Source organism: Apium graveolens, chromosome 5 (genome assembly GCF_009905375.1).
Source record: "Apium graveolens cultivar Ventura chromosome 5, ASM990537v1, whole genome shotgun sequence".
NCBI lineage: Eukaryota > Viridiplantae > Streptophyta > Magnoliopsida > Apiales > Apiaceae > Apium > Apium graveolens.
Genome location: NC_133651.1, coordinates 484,520 through 506,385, shown reverse-complemented (window position 1 = coordinate 506,385; position 21,866 = coordinate 484,520). Strand labels below are relative to the sequence as shown.

At 33.5% G+C, this 21,866-nt stretch overlaps 2 protein-coding genes, 1 long non-coding RNA gene and 1 pseudogene across 4 annotated transcripts in view; all 4 read right to left on the bottom strand.

Moving 5' to 3' along the window:
* Positions 1–1,161: 1,161 nt before the first annotated feature.
* On the bottom strand, positions 1,162–2,980 carry LOC141661773 (protein IQ-DOMAIN 19-like). The gene is made up of 4 exons (XM_074468773.1): positions 2,552–2,980; positions 2,208–2,441; positions 1,499–2,118; positions 1,162–1,403 (listed from the first exon to the last, which is right to left on the bottom strand). Exons 1-4 carry the CDS (start codon positions 2,975–2,977, stop codon positions 1,394–1,396), a joined length of 1,290 nt encoding a protein of 429 aa, XP_074324874.1. The 5' UTR covers positions 2,978–2,980; the 3' UTR covers positions 1,162–1,393.
* A 743-nt stretch (positions 2,981–3,723) lies between these two features.
* On the bottom strand, positions 3,724–8,576 carry LOC141661772 (protein ETHYLENE INSENSITIVE 3-like; annotated as a pseudogene).
* A 147-nt stretch (positions 8,577–8,723) lies between these two features.
* On the bottom strand, positions 8,724–14,050 carry LOC141661771 (uncharacterized). Of its 2 annotated transcripts, none has more exons than XM_074468771.1 (9): positions 13,531–14,050; positions 12,382–12,493; positions 12,080–12,267; positions 11,896–11,994; positions 11,641–11,742; positions 11,179–11,310; positions 10,629–10,766; positions 10,152–10,385; positions 8,724–9,275 (listed from the first exon to the last, which is right to left on the bottom strand). In XM_074468771.1, the coding sequence occupies exons 1-9, from the start codon at positions 13,951–13,953 to the stop codon at positions 8,874–8,876; spliced, it is 1,830 nt and encodes a 609-aa protein (XP_074324872.1). In that variant the 5' UTR covers positions 13,954–14,050; the 3' UTR covers positions 8,724–8,873. The 2 variants fall into 2 exon arrangements, with proteins under 2 accessions (XP_074324872.1, XP_074324873.1); XM_074468772.1 differs by having other exon boundaries at positions 12,080–12,265; positions 12,419–12,493.
* Positions 14,051–20,841: 6,791 nt separating this feature from the next.
* Positions 20,842–21,866, bottom strand: part of LOC141661770 (uncharacterized) — a 17,021-nt gene continuing 15,996 nt past the window's right edge. Inside the window, exon 3 of the long non-coding RNA XR_012550132.1 lies at positions 20,842–21,233. This is a non-coding gene — a long non-coding RNA (uncharacterized LOC141661770). The remainder of the gene's footprint in view (positions 21,234–21,866) is intronic.

Below are 21,866 nucleotides of genomic sequence, written 5' to 3'. Positions count from 1 at the left end.
ATACTCATTTTCTTATGAATTTAAGCCTGTTTAATTAAGGTTCAATTCTAATTAGTCAATTATCTCCCTCAATCTCATGTTTTTAACAGGTTAGTCGAATATCGGAGTTTTTAAAAGTTCGGCAATTTATATTAGTTATTACTCATTGACCGGATATTTTGTATTTTTCTGTTCTAAATGTTAACTTATTAGGCAATTCCAACTTGAATTTCTTGTTGTTTTAAATTTTTTTATAATTCTTAATATTATATTAGGTGGTTGAACTGCAAACCGAATCACAATATTTACAATTAATGTTGTTAATCGCAATTACATTTACGATTACGGATAATAAATTTCTAAAATCATTTTTCGCGATTTAATTCGATTTTTAAAATAAAACCGATTAAATCCGAAATTCGTACATCCCAATTTCATGTAAACTGTATTTGGAACAATATATGTGAGTCGAGTTGACTTATTTTGGATATCAAATTATAATATACTTTTTGACATATGGGAGAATTAAACTAATTCATATTGGTGAACTGAATTCTGGCTTCTTTACATGTTGAACCTTTTTTAATTAATATTTATATGTTTGCGCAAATTTAGTTAGTAAAGTCATTTAACTTCTAAAATGGGCAATTCAGCCATCTTAATATAAAGTTTGAGGAATAAATCACTAATATATACAATGTGCCTCTTTCATTCACAAATTTATACGAGATAACATTAGCTTCTGTTAAACAAAACTTTATAAAAATAGAATTAGTTAAAAAATGTTATTTCTATCCTTTAAGCTGTTTTTTAACTTTAAATCATTTTTTAACTTATTAAATACATACATATTTTTAACTTAAAAAATAATATCTCTAAGTTACAATAGTTATCAAAATTTTTGTTAAATAGTTGTAATAGTTGATTATATTCAAAAATAATATTTTAATAAAATACATATCTAGTGAAAATATATTGAATATAATAGTAATTTAATATATATTACAATTGAAATATATAACTTATTAAATATGACAAAAAAGCAATTAATAAACATTACCTATAATAAATGATGAAATATCACTGTGAAGTTTAATTTGTCTGCATTGTCGTGTATTATCTTATGATGCTCAATTCAAGAGGTTTTTGCAAGCTGTACCAGTATCTAAAACAAATCAAAGAGAAGTAAAAATACTCCTTAAATTTACAACTCACATGGTATGACTCCAACAAACGGTATATATTATAATAATAAATTTAAATTAGAACAGTGTAATTGGTAATCTGCAAGCAGATTGCTTCAACTTGCTAACAATTTCTTAAAAGAATAATTATGTACGGACTTGATCTTGAATATAGCACAAACTAATTCTTGAAGACCTTAGCATGAATGGTTGATCGTGGGAATATAGGTTCACTGCAGTCTGAAATCAAGTAAAAGTCCTGATCAGCAATGTAACATTATGTAAATGTTGTCTCAGACATTATGGTAGGGAAGTGTCAGTACTTGATTACTTACCTCCTATGCCTAAGAGTTATGTTGGAGGATGAACTGCTAGTTCCTATGCGATTCGAGTCGTACTCCATATCCTTGCTAGACTTTGCAGCTCTGTACCTCTTGATCGACCAAAGTGGTAATTGTTTCTTTTGACCATTTAAACATTGATTTTGATCCCGATTATCTGGTGTTGTACTTATGCCTCCAAATGATGGTGATCTCGTAGTCTTTTGTTTGAAAGGCCTCTGCTTGGGTTCACTACTAGACCTGTGGTTTGCCCTAGAGGAATGTGTGTTTGCCATGTAACTATGCCCAAACTGAGAGTTGTGAGCTGCAGTTCCTGAGTAATCTACTGAAGGTGAGTCTGGTGCCTTTACGTGGTTATAATTAGATACACTGTACTTTTTCTGAGAAATTCTATTTGGTGTTCTGTAAAATAATTCCTCAAATTGGCTGAAAGATGTGTCAGTGAGTGGTGATGCATTTGTGTATTCTTGATATCCAAGTTCTTGTTTCGAAACTGAAATTCTTTCTGAATAGTTTGTGCTCAACTCATGCTCCATGGTTTTCATTTGCTGATGATTTATAACGTCTTTATTCCACCTCAAGGATCCTCTTCTTCCGCTGAGATTCAAATTATCCTAAATGAACATAATGTTTATATTTGATTAGTGAATCAGAAAAGAAGGTACATTTGAAACTCCTAAAGGTGTAAATTACTGAAACTCACAATATGTCCTATTCCTGGCTGATCATGTGCAGGTTCTCTGTGTGTTAACTTTCTTTTCACGATTATAGGTGGTTCCTCGGTCATCTGAATTCTCTGAACTCGTGCTCTGACTTGAATCGACATCAGTGCATTCATGCATCTTAGCATCTCACTTGTTTGTTTTCTCACTAGGTGACCTCTCACTAGTGCTTGAATCTTCACCAGCCCCTTCAAAGCTTTCAAAGCTTTCCTTGCCTGCAAGGAATTTGGTTTATACTATCAATTTCTAGACACAAAAGCATACACATACAATGTTTCATGTCATCACATCTCTTGTGTAATTTTTTAGATTTGTGTCTACTTACCAGGTGAGCACGGAAGAAGGCTTGAATTTTGGTCGCAGCAGCATCTGCAAGAGCTCTGAAGTGTTTAGCTGCCGCAAATCTTGCTGAAACTACTCTGTAGGTAGCTTCATTGTGTGGCACAGGTACAGTAGTGGTAGGGTTTGCTACATTGTTTTGCTCACTCCGATATTCCAACAAGTCCAGTACTGGCACTAGTCTTGTACTGTCTATGGCGTCGAGCGACCTACTAGTCTTATGGTTGTTCTCCGTGCTTGCTGCTGATTTCCCAAAGCTCCATCTTCGCTTCTGATTCGGTGTTGCAGGGAAAACTGCTGTTGAAAGCGTGGTGTCTTGTTCGAAAGAGACAGAAGCATCTTTACTCTCCTCCTCTTTATCCTCCCGTTTCCTTGTCAAGAGCTTTTGAAGCCATTTGCTTGCTTTCCCCATCTGTTTTCTACAATCAAATCTACAAGTGTAGCTGTATATATACAGGGATTGGGTGGCGGTCGTTATCAGTTGAACACTTATAAATTTGCTTTCTTCCCCACAATTTTAAACAAAACACCAGTTTGACTTGTGATGAGCTAAGGCCTGCTGCAGTTGCTCCATTTTATTGCCATTTGGCCATTGTCCTACAAATAAGACCAAATCTCTCATTTTCGCTCCCTTACCTTCTCTTTTTGACGGCAGCTAGCTTTTCTCAGTCTTGACTCTTGATAATACTATATTTTCATGTCAACTCTTTTCGAGAATGTTGACTATTTTCGCGACTGCTCAAAGTCTAGAATAAAACTCTGGGATTTGGAAATCACCTAAACATCTCCCTGATTACATATGTACTTTGTTATAGCACAAGCATTGCAATTAAAAGAGATGCATTATAGGAGAGGGAATGCAATTGCCAAACTGTATGCTTTTAACAGTAATGTCAGGCACCCATTTGCCGATCAAACTTGAAACATACAAAAGAGGGATATTGAATACCAGTTTTAACTTGGCTTATACACCAAAAACTGACAACATTTAATAAAGACACGTTAAGGGAATCTGGGGTTGTTTCCTGCCCAGATTTACGACACTTAAACAGAACCTGGTACATATTAAAGCTGCAGGAGGAGACCAGGTTCATTAATTTATTTGACGACAAAACACAACACAAGGGGTTTTCACTAAGACTAGCATCAATGATTGCTTCATATTCTTTGCACTGACCAAACTGGGGATCTGTTGAACATAGGTTGATTCTGGAACATGCTTATTTCTTCAGAGATGTTGCCTCCCATCATTGCACCCTGTTCAAAAAGGTTATCATCCAGTTTAAACGTTTGCTGCAGTAGATTATGATCTCCTGGAATGTTAAGATTATCATTGCTGAAGTTTTGACTCTGATGAATATTCATCTTCTTCCTGCCGTTCGGAAGGTTAACCGCAAAACCATTTCGAGGAGCCGGCTTTTTCACCAGTTCATCAATTAGCTTGGGTTGAGCCGAAGAATCAATCCGGTGTGGGCAACTGATCTGGTGATTGTTCCTTGAACTCAATCTTAGAACCCCAACTGATAGTCGCTATACAGGCACTGCGGATAAACGCATGTATATACTTTCTGGTCCATGGCCATCGGCGCATCAGATGGTGGCTTTCTTTTTGGCGTAAACTCGATGACTTGCTCGACAAGCTCTCACTTAAATGGAGCAAAAGGTGGCACTATCAGCCTGCTTCCTGGGAGAGCACTTCCCAAAGAGGTTCACATCGTGGGGCTTGCACTCCTCAACATCAGTCTTCCGGATATATTCCACTCTATCAACATCATAATCACTAGTCTCACAGGTGAGATATGAGCCATTGCAACCAACCATGAAATTTGTGTGGCACAAATCAGGGTACATCTTTGGTGACAAAGAATCCTCCTGGTTAATAACTGACAGCCAAGCAGCACTCTCCTTGGCTGTCATCTTGTCATGTAAGCACTTGGACTGCCGCACAAGCTTGTGTATCTTGCCAGTGTTGGAAGACATGTGTTTGATCACAGCAGTTAAGATACCAACCTTCCAAGCTTTCTTCAGATCATGACGCTTCTTATATTGAGGAATTCCATGGTCTTTAGTGATGCATAACTGAGGCCACCATTCCTCGTTTCCAGTAGGCCACCATGGCGGGGAAATTCCCTTCTCCAATGGAAAGCCCCTCTGTGGCGGGTCACAGTGCTGCATCAGACCAGAAAAAAGTGAGTCCAGAGTAGTATCCTGGAGCTCTATCAAAGAGTGAAGGGGGAGGCAGAGTTGCAGTCTTTATACTTGCCCAAAATGGAATTGTCAGGTTGGTATTTCGCGATTGCATCAGGTCCTATCAAACCTAACCTTATCTTTCCACCATGCACGAAGATTGTCAGAGGCTCCAATGACCGGTTTTCCATTCTTAGGAATGATACCATACACAAAAACCTGGGCTTTACATACCTCCATAATTTAAACAGATACTTTAGGATACTATCTTGTGCCTGAGACATTTGCTTTCTTCGTGCTTGTGTCGGGGACTGATGCTACTTAGCAATATCAAACCCCGCCTTGCCTCTCTGCTCTTAAAGCTGTCGCAGGAGCATTTTATCACTCCACATCCTCCTCTCTAGTTCCTCAACATCCAATACCTCATGGCTACAATCATCATCTCTGGTTGCTTCATGTTCAGATTCTGGTAACAACCCTCCATCCCTCACAGGAGCCGGGAGGAAATCAAGGTTACCAGAGAAATTCATCACCACAAAATTACCCAAAGCAGTGGAGCAAAGAAAGCATCAGCTCAGTATTTTGATGTGAATGTACCGTCTCCAAAATGAGTTGTTCTTTATATAATCAACCTTAAAGCTATATGTTGAACATTCTTGTTTTTTGGCTATTAATGACTTTGACGGATGGTGATCTACAACTGTACACACGATTTTCATGCGAATTCCACGCTACAATAAATGAACATATAAGAGCAGTTGGATAATAATACAAATAAGAGTTAGCATGACGACTTCAATGTACTAATATCTATGTTAAGTAACCAACCCTCCCAAAATCTCAAGGTGTCCCTCTCACTTGTACGAGGGACAATATCTATGTGAAATAACCAACCCTCCCAAAACCTTAAGTTGTCAATTAGGGTGGGAGGACTCGATCCCAAGACCCCTCCATATACGTGCTCTCATACCATATTAAGTGACCAGTTCTCCTATGACCTCTTCAAGGATCTTATTATCTTAAGTTATCTTCTAATATAAGAATACAATATAAGATCCTTGTAAAGATTTGAGTAGAGCTGGTTACTTCACATGAATCAGAGCTCGATTTAGGAAGGGGTATCTGGATCAAGTGAGAGCTATTTACCAAACATAGATAGTGGTACATAACTCTTATATGTATTATTATCCAATGAATCTGATCTGTTAAATTGCATGAAAATCGTGTGCATCAGCTATAGATCTCTATCTATCAAAGTCATTAAATTGCCAAAGAAAAAATACGTACAACACGAGCATAGCACTAAGCAATCACCAAAAAACAAACAAGATGAGAATATGTTAGTGCTTTATAACAAGAACCATTAATCTGTCATTAAGTTGTTGAGATAAAATACCCCGACTAATTGGTATATTTAGACTTAACACTGCTAAAAATATCCCCTAGATCGCCATCTGAGTAACTTATCTATATGGAAACAATCAATACCTCATATAATATAAGTGGAAACGAGTAAAACAAGAGTTAAACGCACGCGTACGGGCGCAGAAATAGAGAGAGATAAGCCAGCAACTACTTATCTAAATCAATTAATAAAATTTAATAAATCAGGCCACTAAGCAAAAGTATCAACCAACGATTTGATTAGATAAACATGCCATAATAAACAAAGAATCAACACGGCATCGTCTATAGCAAAACGGGAAAAAGGGGAACTCCATGTGCATATTTGTTAAAACAAGATGAAATATACATCTTTAATACCATGACAACTACATAACATCGGTATTTTTTCTTAAAAAAAAGTTTCCAAGGGAAATAAAACAAACATTGAAGTCAAATAATACGATATAGCTAAAACTAATCAAGGAATGCACGTAAAGCCTATCAATATGGAAGTTTCAAGGTAATTTATCTATCGTCCAAACAAAAAAAAAGCTTACAAGCTATTATCATATGTAGATTTAGTAATTCCAAGCTTACAAGCTATTATCATATGTAGATTTAGTAATTCCAAACTTGCACATAATAAGCACCACAAAAATAGGAATTTGAAAGACATGTATACCTCTCATCAAGGGAAACCAGAGTTCTTACAAGCATTAAGCAAATCTAAGGTGTTAAAAGAGGTTATAGAGCTTAACTCTTAAAATTGGATATTTATACATTTCTTACATAGTTTTACCGGCAAACTTCTATGAAGTACTAAATTGGAGTACTAAATGTTCTATGTTCTACAATATAATCTACTTTAGAATATTGCTAAATATATTACAAAACATGTTGCTGGACATATAATACTCCAATTGGTACTCCATTTAAGAGTACTGAACTGAACCGTGATTTTTTAATGTATTTCTAAAGCTTAAGGGATGACTAATATCATAAATAGGGATTATTAATACAGTTTGTGCAACAAATTATTTCAAAAACTTCACAGCTGCAAACCTTTTACAAAATATAACTCCAATAAGTAGCCAGTTTGGTCTAGGGCTGTACACAACCCAATCCAATCAGTCGAAACACATACACAATATATTTAGTAGGGCTGATAAACATAATTTAATTACATTGCATTACTTTTTATAACCAACCACTGTCGTTTTGGTATCAAAGCCATACCAAACTGCTCAAAGTTTAAGCAAGAGTATACAGTGTACTAAAGAAAGAGCTTCTAAAAATTCTGTTGAAATTTTGCAAACCCTTGTCGATAGTAATCATTCCATATTATATTTACAAAACAATCATTATAAAACAGTTCTTATTTAATATATATTAGTTTACCATCTGACAAAAATATATTGTATGTATAATGTACTGGCGCTACACGCCGTCCATTCCCCATGTCAGAGTTTTGGCTGCGATGGAAAAAATATTTACCCGTGAAATCGGCGAAGCCCCCCTAAAACCTTAATGCAACTTAAAAGTCTATTATCAAGAGCGTATTCCATAAAAAATTGGAATGGTTATGGTTATGCATATCTAATTATCTAAATGCCGGGTAGAAAGAATATTACCTAAACAATTTCATATCAAAAGGACCATACGAAAAAGTGTAGTGTAAAGCAGGAATATAATTATCACATGTTTTACAATCAGGGAGTCAGTACTCAATACAATATTTTTTTATATGTTTTTACCATTTCTATTTAATCAACCAAGAGGTTAAGCCAATAATCCCACAGTAATTAAGTAAACAAAGCAATACATAATTTCAAGAACCCTATGTAAACTAAACTTGCAAACAGATCCATTTAGAAAAGATATAGAAATATGATTATGTAGTTTAATCAACTATATGAATAAAGATTCACTTTAAAAGTGAAAACACTTCAATTAGCTACATACATATATATTCATGAATAGATCACACAAAAAGCAGTGTATGAACATAAAGAAATGTAACCTAATACCATTAAAGAAAAGGGTATGAAGAAAAACTTACCAGCTTCAAGAAATGAAAGAAAGTAACTTGGTTCAGCCATTCCAAACAACTAAAAGTCAAAGTTACAGGTTGAGGATAGTTACAACAAAGAGGGGGGAAATAATAAAAAGAGAGCTTCTCTAGAAAAAGAAAATGAATGATAAAATGATTTCTTTTAATTACGTATTTGAACTAATCCCAGTATTATAGCTATATTTAATATATTTAGTAAAATTATTTTATTTAACCGAACTTAAAAATAGATTTTTTATAAGAATTTTATAATATTAATTTCTCAAAATTATATCATTAACCCCTACAACTTCCTTATATTAATCAAATTATGAATATAATTATTCATATTTCATGTTAACATTATTCTCTTATCTTTGTTAAACACTCATTTAGCTGTTTAATTTAAGTATGCTGCTACGGGTTAATAATGTAACAAAAACTTTATTTAAGTTATCTTGGAACTAGGTTAACGATTAAACTATTTTTACTCTAAGAAGAATAAATTATTGCCTGCAAAATTATGAATTATAACTTCATTAGAAATCAGTTTTCTTATCTTCGATGTTATCAATTACATTTACCTTGATTGTTTAATCATCACCACTGACTGATCTGAATCAGGTATACTGCTTTGTAGATACATTTCGAAAATTGCAATTTGAACAACAAAATTAGACAGAGTTCACAAAACAGAAGCAAATGGTGAAAATGAGAAACCGATACCAGCAGTACAGAGATGCAAACTCCCCGATTCTATTCTGTTCTTATATGTTACTCTGTCAAACAACAAGCCTTCTGCATGCTCAAGTAAATCATAATCATCTATGTCGAACGAATTCAAACTTCTCATCTTTGAATTGGTGTCATCTTTGTCAACGTCTACCACGGAATTTGTTATGTAACTCTTGATCTCTTGTTGAAGACCAGTGGTTACCGTTGGTTCTCGAGCTAAAGAAAACTGGGATTTCCTACCAGAATCTGCATTCGTATCTCCATTGTCTATTGCACATACCAAAGGGCTGATGTCAGCTGTTGGAACAGAATCCTTGGATTTATGCATTGACTGACCATGCTCAACCAGTTCCTGTTAAGCACAAAGACAACATATTACTAAGCACAAAGACAACAAAAGAGAATATAGTTTTGCCTGCTTTCGGGCTACAGCATACACATGTTTTGTACTAAATGGAAAGGAAAACTAGAGGACAAGACGTAAAGGGAAATGCAGGATAACAAATTTAAATGGTTAAGGGGTTAAAATTAATCAAAAAAAACTTCTCATTTAGTTCATAGAGAATCATTATTCATAGTAAAACGGTTACTTATATACAATAATAATATAAAAAAGGTAGAATTTTACTAAACCATTACTTTATATCCAAAACTGTTGCAAGGAAATAACTAATCTACCAATGAGAAGACAATGGCAAGATGTTTAAAATATAATGCAATATAATTTACAACATGATGCCTTTCATAAATGCATATGATCCCGTATGGCAGCATGATCACAAGAAACAAGAGACAGTGTTGATGGAACCATGTTACAGATAAGCATAAGGGAACACAATAGCTGATGGCTACTACTACTAATGCAGTTTGGATGGAGTAAAGGTGAAAAACTTAAAGCTACTCTGCCTTACTCTCGTCACGAATTCCAGAAACCTCATTCATAGCATAGAAAAGGTCACTTCCTTGCCATTGATCAAAGCACATCAGAAAACAGTATATCATTAGTATAGCCCCTGTATATCAGTTTCACTCACAGAAGCGCATTCATCAACTTATCTACTCCCATAGTCCAATATCTACCTTTATCATATTTGTCGGACCTGGTGATTACTGATTACCGAATATTCTAAAAGCTTTACTGAATATGGATATGGTTATACAATATACATTTACTTCTGTAAAATTTACAGTAAAGGATTATAGGAACACAAGTCTAATAGAACCCAACCTTTTCATTATTGAGAAAATTGTTTGGGCCATTAGTTGGCAAAATGCATGGAGTTACTTCAGCTAAAGATGAACTGGAACCCATCAGCCTTGTATCTCGATAGGAGTTCACAGATGTGTCTTCCGCTGCTGAGAAATCAGAACTATCAAACGTTGATATGGATACACACTCATCAAAATATGACATGGCTTCTTCTGTCAAACGTTTTGACATCCTTTTCCTTTCACTGCTAGTCTGTTGACCACATAAAGGACAGTGTCACTTGAATTGGACAAGCAAATCACAATATTTGGATTTTGGAGGGAGAGATAGAGAGACTTAATACATTTTCAAGTATATTGTCTACGTTGGACATACACAAATTGTCGCTACCGACACCATGTTTATACAATGGCAGAGTACAATCCCTGTGAGTTGTAAAGCTGATTTCATAATTTAACATTTTTATTATTTTGGCAAACAGAATAAGTTGCTTACTCTTCTTCCAAAGTAAGATCTCTGAATAGTAGATACTTTTGGTTCTGGAAGTGTCTCCTTAAGTATTCTACTCAGTTCCTGACCACGATGTTCCTCCACAGCAAGATCTGATCGAAGTTTTCTAGCTCTTTCACGAGACTGCATTAATTAAGACAGTTTTAGTCTTAGTATATGATTAAATTAAGAGAACCATCCTCAAACATGTAAGATCAGCCTATACAAGAACATGGTAATTAGTCCATGATCAGCCCTATACAAGAACATGGTAATTAGTCCATGATCAGCATTAGGCTGACATGGAGAAGAAAGAATGCATTCCTACTCAAAGTAGATCAATATTTGCATCAATAAACTTAAAGAATCAAAATACATAGGCCCCTAGCTAATGCATTATTATGGATTTAAAAGCAATCTCACACGTTCCATACATAAAACTAAAAGGAAGATTGTAGAGAGCAAGAGATGTTTTATGACTGTGTCTAAACTAAAAGATATAAACCATCCTCTCTTCATCATACTCTACTCAAAAGCCTGGTGGTAGTACAGTTACCTCCTCGAGCTTTGTGGCATATTCCCTTCTGATGTCCAAAACCAATTCTACAGCACCAGGTTTAACAGAGTCAGGAGCAATACTTGTAACATCTGCGGTTGCAATTCCAGTAGCATTGCTTCTTCTTATTGACTGCAGGAAATATACAGCAAAACATAAAGATCATACTACGATTCCAAAAGTCAAATTAGTAAGACAAGAATTGATAAATATTAAATAATAACAAAGTGGCACGTGCATATTAGAAAAGAAACAATTAGTAGGGAACAGAAGAGAGAATTTAGAATTTACAACGCATAAAATGTAAAAGCATAAATCTTTGAATAAATAGATGATAGGATTATGTAATAATATAGAACTGCATAAATGATACATAAGAAGAGGCTTAATTTAGGACTCTCCACAGACTAAACTAGTTGTGATAATATGAATTTCAAAGAAGCAAGGTGCAGCCAAGTTTACGTTTTGAAGGTCATCTTGGATACCAGAGATGGCACGTTGAACTTCCGATCGAACAGTTTCATATATTTCACTTGTAGGAGTGACGCTTCCCGTGCGAGTCCCCTGGGGTATCCAAAGCCAACATGTAAATTGCAACTTAATCAAATTTACAAAATTTTAGTTCAGACTATGACACTAGTGAAGCAAACCATTGCTCAAGTGCCATATCACATTAATGTTCCAAATTCTAATGACGTATTGAACAAGTGACCCGACCTTCATCTGTTCACAAACGGCTTTGATAGTTTTCTCTTCTGCTTCAGATACGGAACCTATTGAGACTTCATCGTCCCAACTTGGATTTCGCAAACTTGTCTATAAATAAAAAAATATATATATAAATCCAAGAAATCACTAAATACCAAAATCTGACTGTCATCTAAATTAAAATAGAGCTCACCACATAATCATCTGATGCTGCGGCAACTGAATGGCGACTGGAAACTGATTGCAAGTTTGTCATTTGTAGTGTACCCCCTTGATTCCTGACCAAATTAGTCTTTTGTCTCTCACTAGATGCAATGTTAGTTGACTTCCTTGTCTTTTGATAGTTTGATAGTCTAGGGGACACCCGTTCCACATCATACTACAAAGATGAGCACATCTAGTTAACAATAATGTCAGATTTGAACAAATCTCCACAAAAAATCATATCTCAGAAAATTGAGTAAAACTGTAAAAGTATATATGAAGTCCAAATCTCATTGGCTCCTCTTCTAACGGAAGTTGATCTTCTTACGTTACTCAATACTGGTCTTGAATTATCTATGCTTCCATAATCAGTTGATGTAGCATATTCTTGCTCCACTTCTCTCTGTAAAACAAATAATTTAATGAGTATGTCAATCTGCAAAAACTGAATACTCTGACAATAAAAACATCTATTTACAAATGAACATATAAAGCCCTCTTAGTAACTAATTTACTTGTTGAAAAGAGACAATAAACCAAGTTTAGTTTTCAACAGCAGCACTCCCTAAAATTACAATATTTTAACTCCTATTCTACACATGTGCAACTGCCAATTCTTGAAAATGGAGTGCATTAATAAATTACCCTTCTCATAATCACAATTCAACTATTTGATTTAAAAAAATATAAAGCAGCCTAGATATATGTGTTTTATGGTGTGACTACTAGTTAGTCATGAAAGCTGGAGACTTAGAACTACTTATTTAAGTTATGTACTTAAGAGTGCAGCCTACAATGTATTGCAACTTTGCAAGTTTTTACTTCTCTATGACTAGTTAAAGTAGTTTCTATTAATAGGCGATTTACAAATATAAGATCCAAAGTTTCTAATTGTCCGCCAATCTCTCTTTTCGTAAATTTTTTCCGAAATCTCCGAAGTGCAGAATCAAGTAATCTATATCCTATTGCAATTATAACAAAATCAATCTTAGATTGTTGTAACATTTAGTACTCAAAAACATTCAAACATATCTACAAAGAAAACATAATCAATCTTAGATTGTTGTAACATTTAGTACTCAAAAACATTCAAACATATCTAGAAAGAAAACATATAATTGGTATTTGACTTCACATCCTAAAACTATTACCATACACAAATCAACTTACAGAAATCCAGCCAGCAAACTCTATATTTCCGATTCCATGCCACAATAACTCGCATCTAAAGTAATATATCAGTCATTTTTCACTTGAAACCACTTTAGCCCATGATGCATTTCAAACCAGCTATAATCACTATCTAGTCACATTAGCACAAATCACCATTCACATGATTACAAATTACCGTTTACGCTACTACACTAATAGTATGCAGGCTACATCAAATTGCATTTAAACAAACAGTAAATGCACACACAAGAAAATAGAAATCTTAACCTCAGAAGCTCCACCATAAACAGAAGGCCCTCTGGACAAACTCCTACCAACACCATTCTTTCTCCGATTATCGACATTTCGACTAATTGAACGACCCCTCTGCCCAACACTCAATTTCACCCCAGACCCATCATCACCATTCAACCCAGACTTCAACCCATATCCAAATTCACCTTTCAAAGTCTCAACCTTAACATCATCATCATCATCATCATTATTACCATTATTACATTGACCAGGTGGTGAATCTTTATTAGTAAAAAAGAGGGGATTGTCTCTTTTATTCAAGAAATCAGAATCAATGTCAGATTCACTTCTTCTTGAAACAGCACTAACACTTAAAGATCTTTGAGGTCTTCTCTTAGGTGGGTCTTTGTCAGAATTTGATCTTCTTGAACTGGATTTGAAGGCTGCCGTGGCCATGTTTTGGTTGTTTAAGGTTGTCAGAACATGGGGTTTGATATAGTAATGTCGGGAAGAGGATGAAATGAGAAGTTTTTTCTTGGGATTGACGAGTAAAAAAAAAGGGGTGTTTGAAAGTGAAAGTCGATAAAAACTGGCGGAGTAAAAACCCTCAACGTCACTTTTTGAATTTTTGGCCCCAAATTTCATTTGAAAACGGCGTTTTGGGTGAAATTTTTAAAAATAGATGAAAAACGCAGTATCGTGTTGAGTTTTTATATAACAATTTTTTTTAATTGTTTTAAAATAAAAGAAAAACGCAGTTTCGTTTCGTATTTTTCTTGAAAAACGTGGTTTCAAACCGAGTTTTTGCTGAAAACGAAATTTCAGAAATTGTTTCGGTAAAAAACGCAGTCTCGTCTCGTCTTGAGTTTATGGATATAAAAACGACGTTTCAAAATGAGTTTTTCGTAAAAACGCAGTTTCAAACCAAGTTTTTCTCAGGATGCAAAAAAAAATAAAAAAAATCAAAACGCAGATCCAAAATGAGTTAATATGAAAAACTCATTCTGAGATTGCGTTTTGCCCCCGTAAAAACGAATTGAAGTTGCGTTTTCAAATTTATTTTTTTTAAAAAAAATGAAAACAGAACACGAAATCGCGTTTTCATTAATAACAAAAACTTCACCCGAAACTCCGTTTTCGAGTGACATTTGGGGCCAATTATTCAGAAAGTGACAATGAAGGTCATTTGCGCCCCAAAAGTGACATTTGGGGCCTTTATTCAAAAAAAAGTACTCGTCCCCTCGATTCTTTGGGCAAACACTTTAATGCTAATGTAGTTTTATAAATTTTTTTAAAATATATTTTTTTCCTAAATAAAAATATAATGTTCAAACTTTTATAAAAAAAAGAAAAATTTAAAAATAAATTACAAAAATATACTTTAAAGTTATCTTAAAATGCATGTCAAGCATATGAAAAATACTATATAAACAAATGAGATGGACGGAGGTAGTATACATATAAAGAGAATAATGGGCATGTTTGGCCGCAAGTTACCTATCGACGACTGTTTGTCGATCCAACTTATAAGTCAAATTTATAATTTATAAGCTGATAACTTTAATGTTTGCAGTGACGTATTTTTTCTTAATTTATTTTAATTTTTTGACTTTTTATTAACTTTCTAATTTAAATTTCATGTCTTTACATTTCTTTCTAATTTAAAATTTACGAATTAAGATAATTGTATCTAAAATTTATTTATTTTAGTTTATTTAAGTAAAAAAAATATGACGTTTATAGGGAATCAAGCCCATGTAGTTTTTGGGGAACAAGAAACCTAACAGACTTAGATTTCTTGTCCCGAGGCCCGGTAGAAAACCCACTGGAAACCGTCTTCTAGTAGTTTTAGGAATGTTTGTCGATGAGGCCCAACCACAAAGGCCCAAGGCTCGTCCGCGGTTTCGAAACTTCACGGATAAGGCATCTCCCTAGCCAAGGATAACCCTTCGCTACCGGCTGTTTCTCTAGTCCGCGGACGCAGGTATAGCCGTGGTTCACCCCAAATGTTGGACGCATCCTTGTCCCCCAATAAGGAGCCCCTACCAGATTACAGGATAACTGATCCCAAGCTTTCGGGTGCAAAGTGCAGGATACTCCAAAGTCTCCCAACGAGGACACCCGTTGACTACAGAGACAGAGCTTCCGAAGCACATACCAGATTTCACCCCACATCCCCAATGAGGACATCCATTGACTGCAGGAGGAGGTCTTCAATCATCAGGCATACCCCTGGAGGTCTCTGACCGCGGACACGGCCTTTCCTGTACGTATGCTACAGGAAGGAGTTCTTCGATAGAGTACCTGCATCAAATAGGTTAGTACAATAATCTCCTTCTTCCATGAATTATCCAAAGAACCCGTCCAAGTAACCATGTTGAATTCCCATCCAAGCTATCTTTCTCACCTAGGGCGCGCCCTAATACCTTAAGGGATAGCTCTAAAAATCAGTTGAATTCCTTTCTTCATATATCAATAGGGCGCGCCTCCTTCACCAATGAGGGCGCGCCTTGATTATGTAAGGCGTCAGCATTACTTTCTTGTATGCATAAGGGCGCTCCTCCCCATATCTGTAGGGCGTGCCTTCTTCCTTCGTGATAAAATAGATTCCTTATCTTTTCCTTAATTTTAGGCACCAATATCCCAGTTCTGACCAATTGACCCGGCTTTGACCCGAACAAGGTTTATACCAAATTTTGGGCATAACAGTTAACATTATCTAACTTAGCACATACGGGATGAAAGTATTAGAGTATAGGACAACACATCCACAAAGATCTATAAAAAATCAAGATGGTTATTTTGCCTACATTGTATAGAAACCAAAAAATATGTAGAAAGCTATTTTTCCGATAATCATTTGATTGTAGCGCCTCTATATACCTAACCATCGACGTATAATAAAGTGCTCAAATTATTACGGTATGAGTGCTCCTACATAATACTACTTTTGGATACCATCATATGCGTTGTCAAGTCTATTGATCACCTAAAAATCTTAAATAAAAATACAATGACACAAAGCTAAAACAAACATCAAAACTAAACCATACGTATTCATTGCATATCAGCCAAACTCTACTTAATACTTTCACTTAAGTTTTTCACAAAGTGACTTGGAAATTGTAAGTGATTACCTATCAAAATCAACCTAAATTTTAAATTGGAGCTTGCAGGAAAAAACTAATACTAATTTCTCAAGTTCAATGTTATCCTTGACTGTATCGACATGAAGTTTTATCACCCCTAACTTATACCTTTCATTTATATATGAAAATTAATTAATCACAACTTTTTTTAAGAATGCAACAATCACAACGTGTCCCTGAAAAATTTAGAAGAGTTAATTATGAACCTAATTTCAGCTTATTTTCGTATCTTCTGACATATGAACAATGACGATAATATACGATTTTTGGATACCATCATATGCGTTGTCAAGTCTATTGATCACCTCAAAATCTTAAATCAAAATATAATGACACAAAGCTAAAACAAACATCAAAACCAAACCATACATATTCATTGCATATCAGCCAAACTCTACTTAATACTTTCACGTAAGGTTTTCACAAAGTGACTCGGAAATTATAAGTGATTACCTATCAAAATTAACCAGATTTTTAAATTAGAGTTGGCAGGAAAACACTAATACTAATTTCTCGAGTTCAATGTTATCCTTGACTGTATCGATCGGAAGTTTCATCACCACAAACTTATACCTTTCAATTATATATGAAAACTAACTAATCACAACCTTTTTTTTAGAATACAACAATCAGAACGTGTCCCTACAAAATTTGGAAGTGTTAATTGTGAACCTAATTTTAGCTTATTTTTATATCTTTCGATATATGAACAACGACGATAATAATTTTCGGTAATGCTGATATTCTATATTTCAGGATATCATACTGTTAATTTCGTAATCACATAGATCAAATTATACTACTTCACAATTAATTTTAACAAAAAGATCTTATGTAACAAATTTCATAATATTTAACCTTCCACGAAAATAGATAATACTACTTACTTGTGAGATAGAATCAAGACAACAATGTATCACATTTACCACAACCATGCACTTATTTTCGCAATCAGCCTATAGTGTTCTAAAGGTACCACGAGTCATAAGCTCTGCACCAGAACTAACCACATTTCAAAAAAAATCTTGAAAGTTCGTTAATAAAGAAAAATAAAAAAAAATATAAAACATCCACTCATATTACTAAACCAATACAAATTACTGGTAAGACAAAAGAATCACAAGCAATTAAGATCTTAAAATGCTCAATAAAATATGATAAAAATAAAATAGCGTGATTTTAATTTTATTATATCTTGTCCATCGACATCTAAAAAAGTGCTCAAATTATTAAGGTATGAGTGCTCCTTGAAAATTAATCACAAATTTTTTTGAGAATGCAGCAATCACGACGTATTCCTACAAAATTTAAAAGAGTTGATTAAGAAACCAATTTCAGCTTATTTAAGCAATAAGGCGGATTCTTCTGCAAAATATGTTGTGCCTAGAGATCTAAGAACTAATTGTCATCATAATTACTTGTATTTCGGTTTTGAGCTTTCACACTTTTACCTGTCCGGAAATGTTATTTCTTTTATCACAACTCAACATCAGAAAATGAGTCTATTCTGCACATTTCGGACCAAAGGCCGGTAATCAATAAAATTTAATGGTTTAAAGTGATTTTTGTTCCTTAGTCGAGCTTATAAGCTATCGGAGAAAGTGGCTTTTGTCCATCTTTTTTTGCAGCAGTATAGGACCAAAAAATCTTTCAAAATATGTAAAAAGCACAGTGTGAATTTTGGGCAAAATTTATGTGAAAAAAATAGAATGCATTCAGGTGTATAGGCTAAAAAAATTTAGTGCTAACTAATAAGGGATGTCAAAGATACACAAGATTTCAAGATTTTGAAAATTAAATTTCTGGAACTTCAAAACACATAATTTTTTTGGAGGCATTCACTCATGTTTCCACTACATTCCTGAAAAAATGGATTCAATATAAATATATTCCATAATTAGGTCTGAAATTCAATATTGCGAAAACAAAAAAATGAAATTCCAGATCATATACATGCGGACAAAGAAGATCAAAGAAAAACATAAATTAATTATCATAATAACTCGAATATCACACATGCCCATCTCTTGAGAACTACAAGGTCCTACATATTGCCCCTATAAAATTCACCTGAAAAAGGAAAAATGAATCAATATGTAAAAGATCAAAATCAGATAACATAACACATGAATCATAATATTACACATATATACACATCGGAGCACGATATTGTACACACGTTATATATATAACACATCCAAATATTGCTCCAAGCCCTTCGGTCTTTATAGATCCATAACTAAACCAAAGTAATTAATATTTGAACCAAAAAAAAAGATTCAATATAAAATTATTCCAAAATTAGGTTTGAAATTCAATATTGTGAAAACAAAAAAATGAAATTCCAGATCATCTATATTCGGACAAAGAAGATTAAAGAAAAACATAAAATAATTATCGTAATAACTTTAAAATCACACATGTCCATCTCTTGAGAACTGCAAGTTCCTACTTAGTGCCCCTATAAAATTCGCCTGAAAAAGGAAAAAATGAATCAATATGTAAAAGATCAAAATTAGATTGCATAACAAATGCATCATAATAGTTTACATATATACATACTGGAGCACGATATTATACACACATTGTATATAACACATCCAAATTTTGCTCCAAACCATTCAGTCTTTATAGATCAATAATGAACCAAAGTAATTAATATTAGATCCCTTTACCTTCTGGAAGACCTTTCAGTTTATGCCTGTGAATTGAGAAATTATAAGAAGTTAGGGGAAAATAGACACGCAGAATAGAGGATTTTGGAGGAGTCACGTCAGCCAAATGAGATTTTCTTTTATATAGATACTCGTCCACCAAGTCGCGCTTTGCGACGGCCTTATAATATTTTTTAGAATTTCAAATATCAATTTATTTAAGAACAAATTGTAATAAACTAATGCAATAATGCATAAATTAAATAAATTAAATACACTTGGAAGATAAAATAAACTTTTATATATTTTTTATTGAGATTTTAAGTCACACCTTTTTAGGCCGACACTTGTTAAAATATAAATATATATAAATAAATTAAATGTAAATTTCAAAATTTTAATAAATTTTAAAAAAATTGACACCCATTAAAATATAAACATATATAATTAAATTATAATTAAATTAAATTTCAAAATTTTAATAAAATTAGATAAAAATTATAAATTCGTATATGTATATTTTATAATTTAGATAAAAATTAGTTTGAACCCACATCTAGTCATACACGATAATAATAAAATTTATTATTTTTGAGTCGCCAACATAACACTAATAAAAAATCTAATAATTTAAATAAATATTAGTTTGAGCCGACATCCCGTCAAACATAATAATATTAAAAAAATTATATTATAATTTAGATAAAAATTAATTTTACCCGCAATTGTCAAACACAAAACTAAAAAAAATTATTATATTTATATAAATTAGTTTAATCCGCCCTTTCGTCAAACACAATAATTTATTTATAATTTAGATAAAAGTTAGTTTAAGGTGTCCTCCCGACAAACACAAAAACAAATTAAAAATATTACTATTTAGATAAAAATTAATTTGAAGAGTATTTTCATCAAACACAAAACTAATAAAAATTGTTATAATTTATATTAAATAGTTTAAGTCATCCTACCTTCAAATACAGTAATAATAAAAATATTATTTATAATTTAAATAAAAGTTAGTTTGAGATATTTCTTCTCTCAAATATAATACAAATAAAAAATATTATAATTTAGATAAAATTTAATTTATACCGTGTTCCATCAAATATAAAATTAATTTTTTTTATTAGGTCAAGAGAGATTTGAACCAAATTCTCATAGTGGAGCTCCTCTAATCCAGTACACCTTCTAAAAAATCAACTAAATGGGTAGAAATTTTATAATCCATGCTTGATTCATATTTTACTGTTTGGGGATACACATGTTAACGTCAATTGTCCAAACAATATATAACTCATATATTATTGAACTCATCTCGTAATGCCAAAATAATATCCATAATTTTTAGGGCTTTTTTCATAAATATTCAAATTTTACAAATTTTTTGTAAAAATACTGTCATTTTTAAAACAAATTGCAAAAATACTATCTTTCAAAAAATATTTGCAAAAATACGGAGATTGCATTTGCAACCATATCTACAACTGCTAGTAATCATATATGCAACCACAAATGCAAATTTAAAAAAATCTGTTGAAAATTACATTTAGTTGCAAAATAAGTTGTCCAAGTGGTTGCAAATGACGAAAAATGAATGCCCCTGCGGGGCCAATACTAATACCACAAAGCAACCATCAAATCAACTAAAAACAACCCCAAAGTCAACTAAAAACAACCCCAAAATCAACTAAAAACATTCAAACCCACTCACCAAAAAATTCAATATAACAATCAATTTCAATATAACAATCAATTTCATCTTTTTTCCATCCAAACACGCCCTTAAATTTGTCTTCAATTAACCATGGGTGGTTCGCAAAGCCACGAAGGTCCCGATCTCTTCGACTACGAATCCGATTCCGACTCTTAAACCGACGCCGCCGTCGACGATGATTACCACGACGTTGTCGCCGACGTCCGCAGCAAAACCCTAGAAAACATAGATATCAAGTTATATAAGCTGAAAATCAAGGAATCGCAAATCCTAGAAAAGAGGCGGAAAAATGCTGTGAAGCTGTATTTACACGTGGGTGGGAATACAGAGCAGGGGAAGTGGATAGTTGCGGAGAAATCGACGTATTATTCGATATCAAAAACTAATCGAAAAGAGGTGGAGGAGGTGGAGGAATCGGGGGAAGGGGAGTTGGATGTGTTATGTGGAGGGAGAAAGATGAACACTAAATTAAATCTCATATAATATATCAACGGGGATTATGAAGTGAGAGAGATAGAGAGTGAGAGAGGGAGAACGATAAAAGATATGGAGAAGGAGAGAGAGGAGACTGAGAGTGAGAGAGAGAGTGCAAAAAGGAATGAGAAGATGGAGATAATATTTTTGTAATTTAATTGTTTGTATGTTTAAAAGGATAATAAATTTGCAAGTTTTTAAGTAAGGTAGTAGAGTTGCAAATAAATTTTTAAAAGTTGATATATTTGTCAAATTCCCTAAAATATAGCTAAAACAGATTAATTTATCTTTTGAAAAAAGAAAAGAACAGAGTACTAAGTATTAACCCCTGCAAGACAAAGAAAACCCCAAGTAACTTAATCTACCTGCAAGAAT

Coding starts and splice junctions, on each gene's coding strand:
- LOC141661771 (XM_074468771.1), bottom strand. CDS start 13,953: ATGGCCACGGCAGCCTTCAAATCCAGTTCAAGAAGATCAAATTCTGAC. Junction 12,268..12,381: donor CGTTAGAAGAGGAGCCAATG/AGATTTGGACTT, acceptor GCTCATCTTTGT/AGTATGATGTGGAACGGGTG. Junction 11,311..11,640: donor TCCAAGATGACCTTCAAAAC/GTAAACTTGGCT, acceptor TATTTCCTGCAG/TCAATAAGAAGAAGCAATGC.
- LOC141661773 (XM_074468773.1), bottom strand. CDS start 2,977: ATGGGGAAAGCAAGCAAATGGCTTCAAAAGCTCTTGACAAGGAAACGG. Junction 2,442..2,551: donor CCTTCTTCCGTGCTCACCTG/GTAAGTAGACAC, acceptor AATTCCTTGCAG/GCAAGGAAAGCTTTGAAAGC. Junction 2,119..2,207: donor AGCCAGGAATAGGACATATT/GTGAGTTTCAGT, acceptor ATGTTCATTTAG/GATAATTTGAATCTCAGCGG.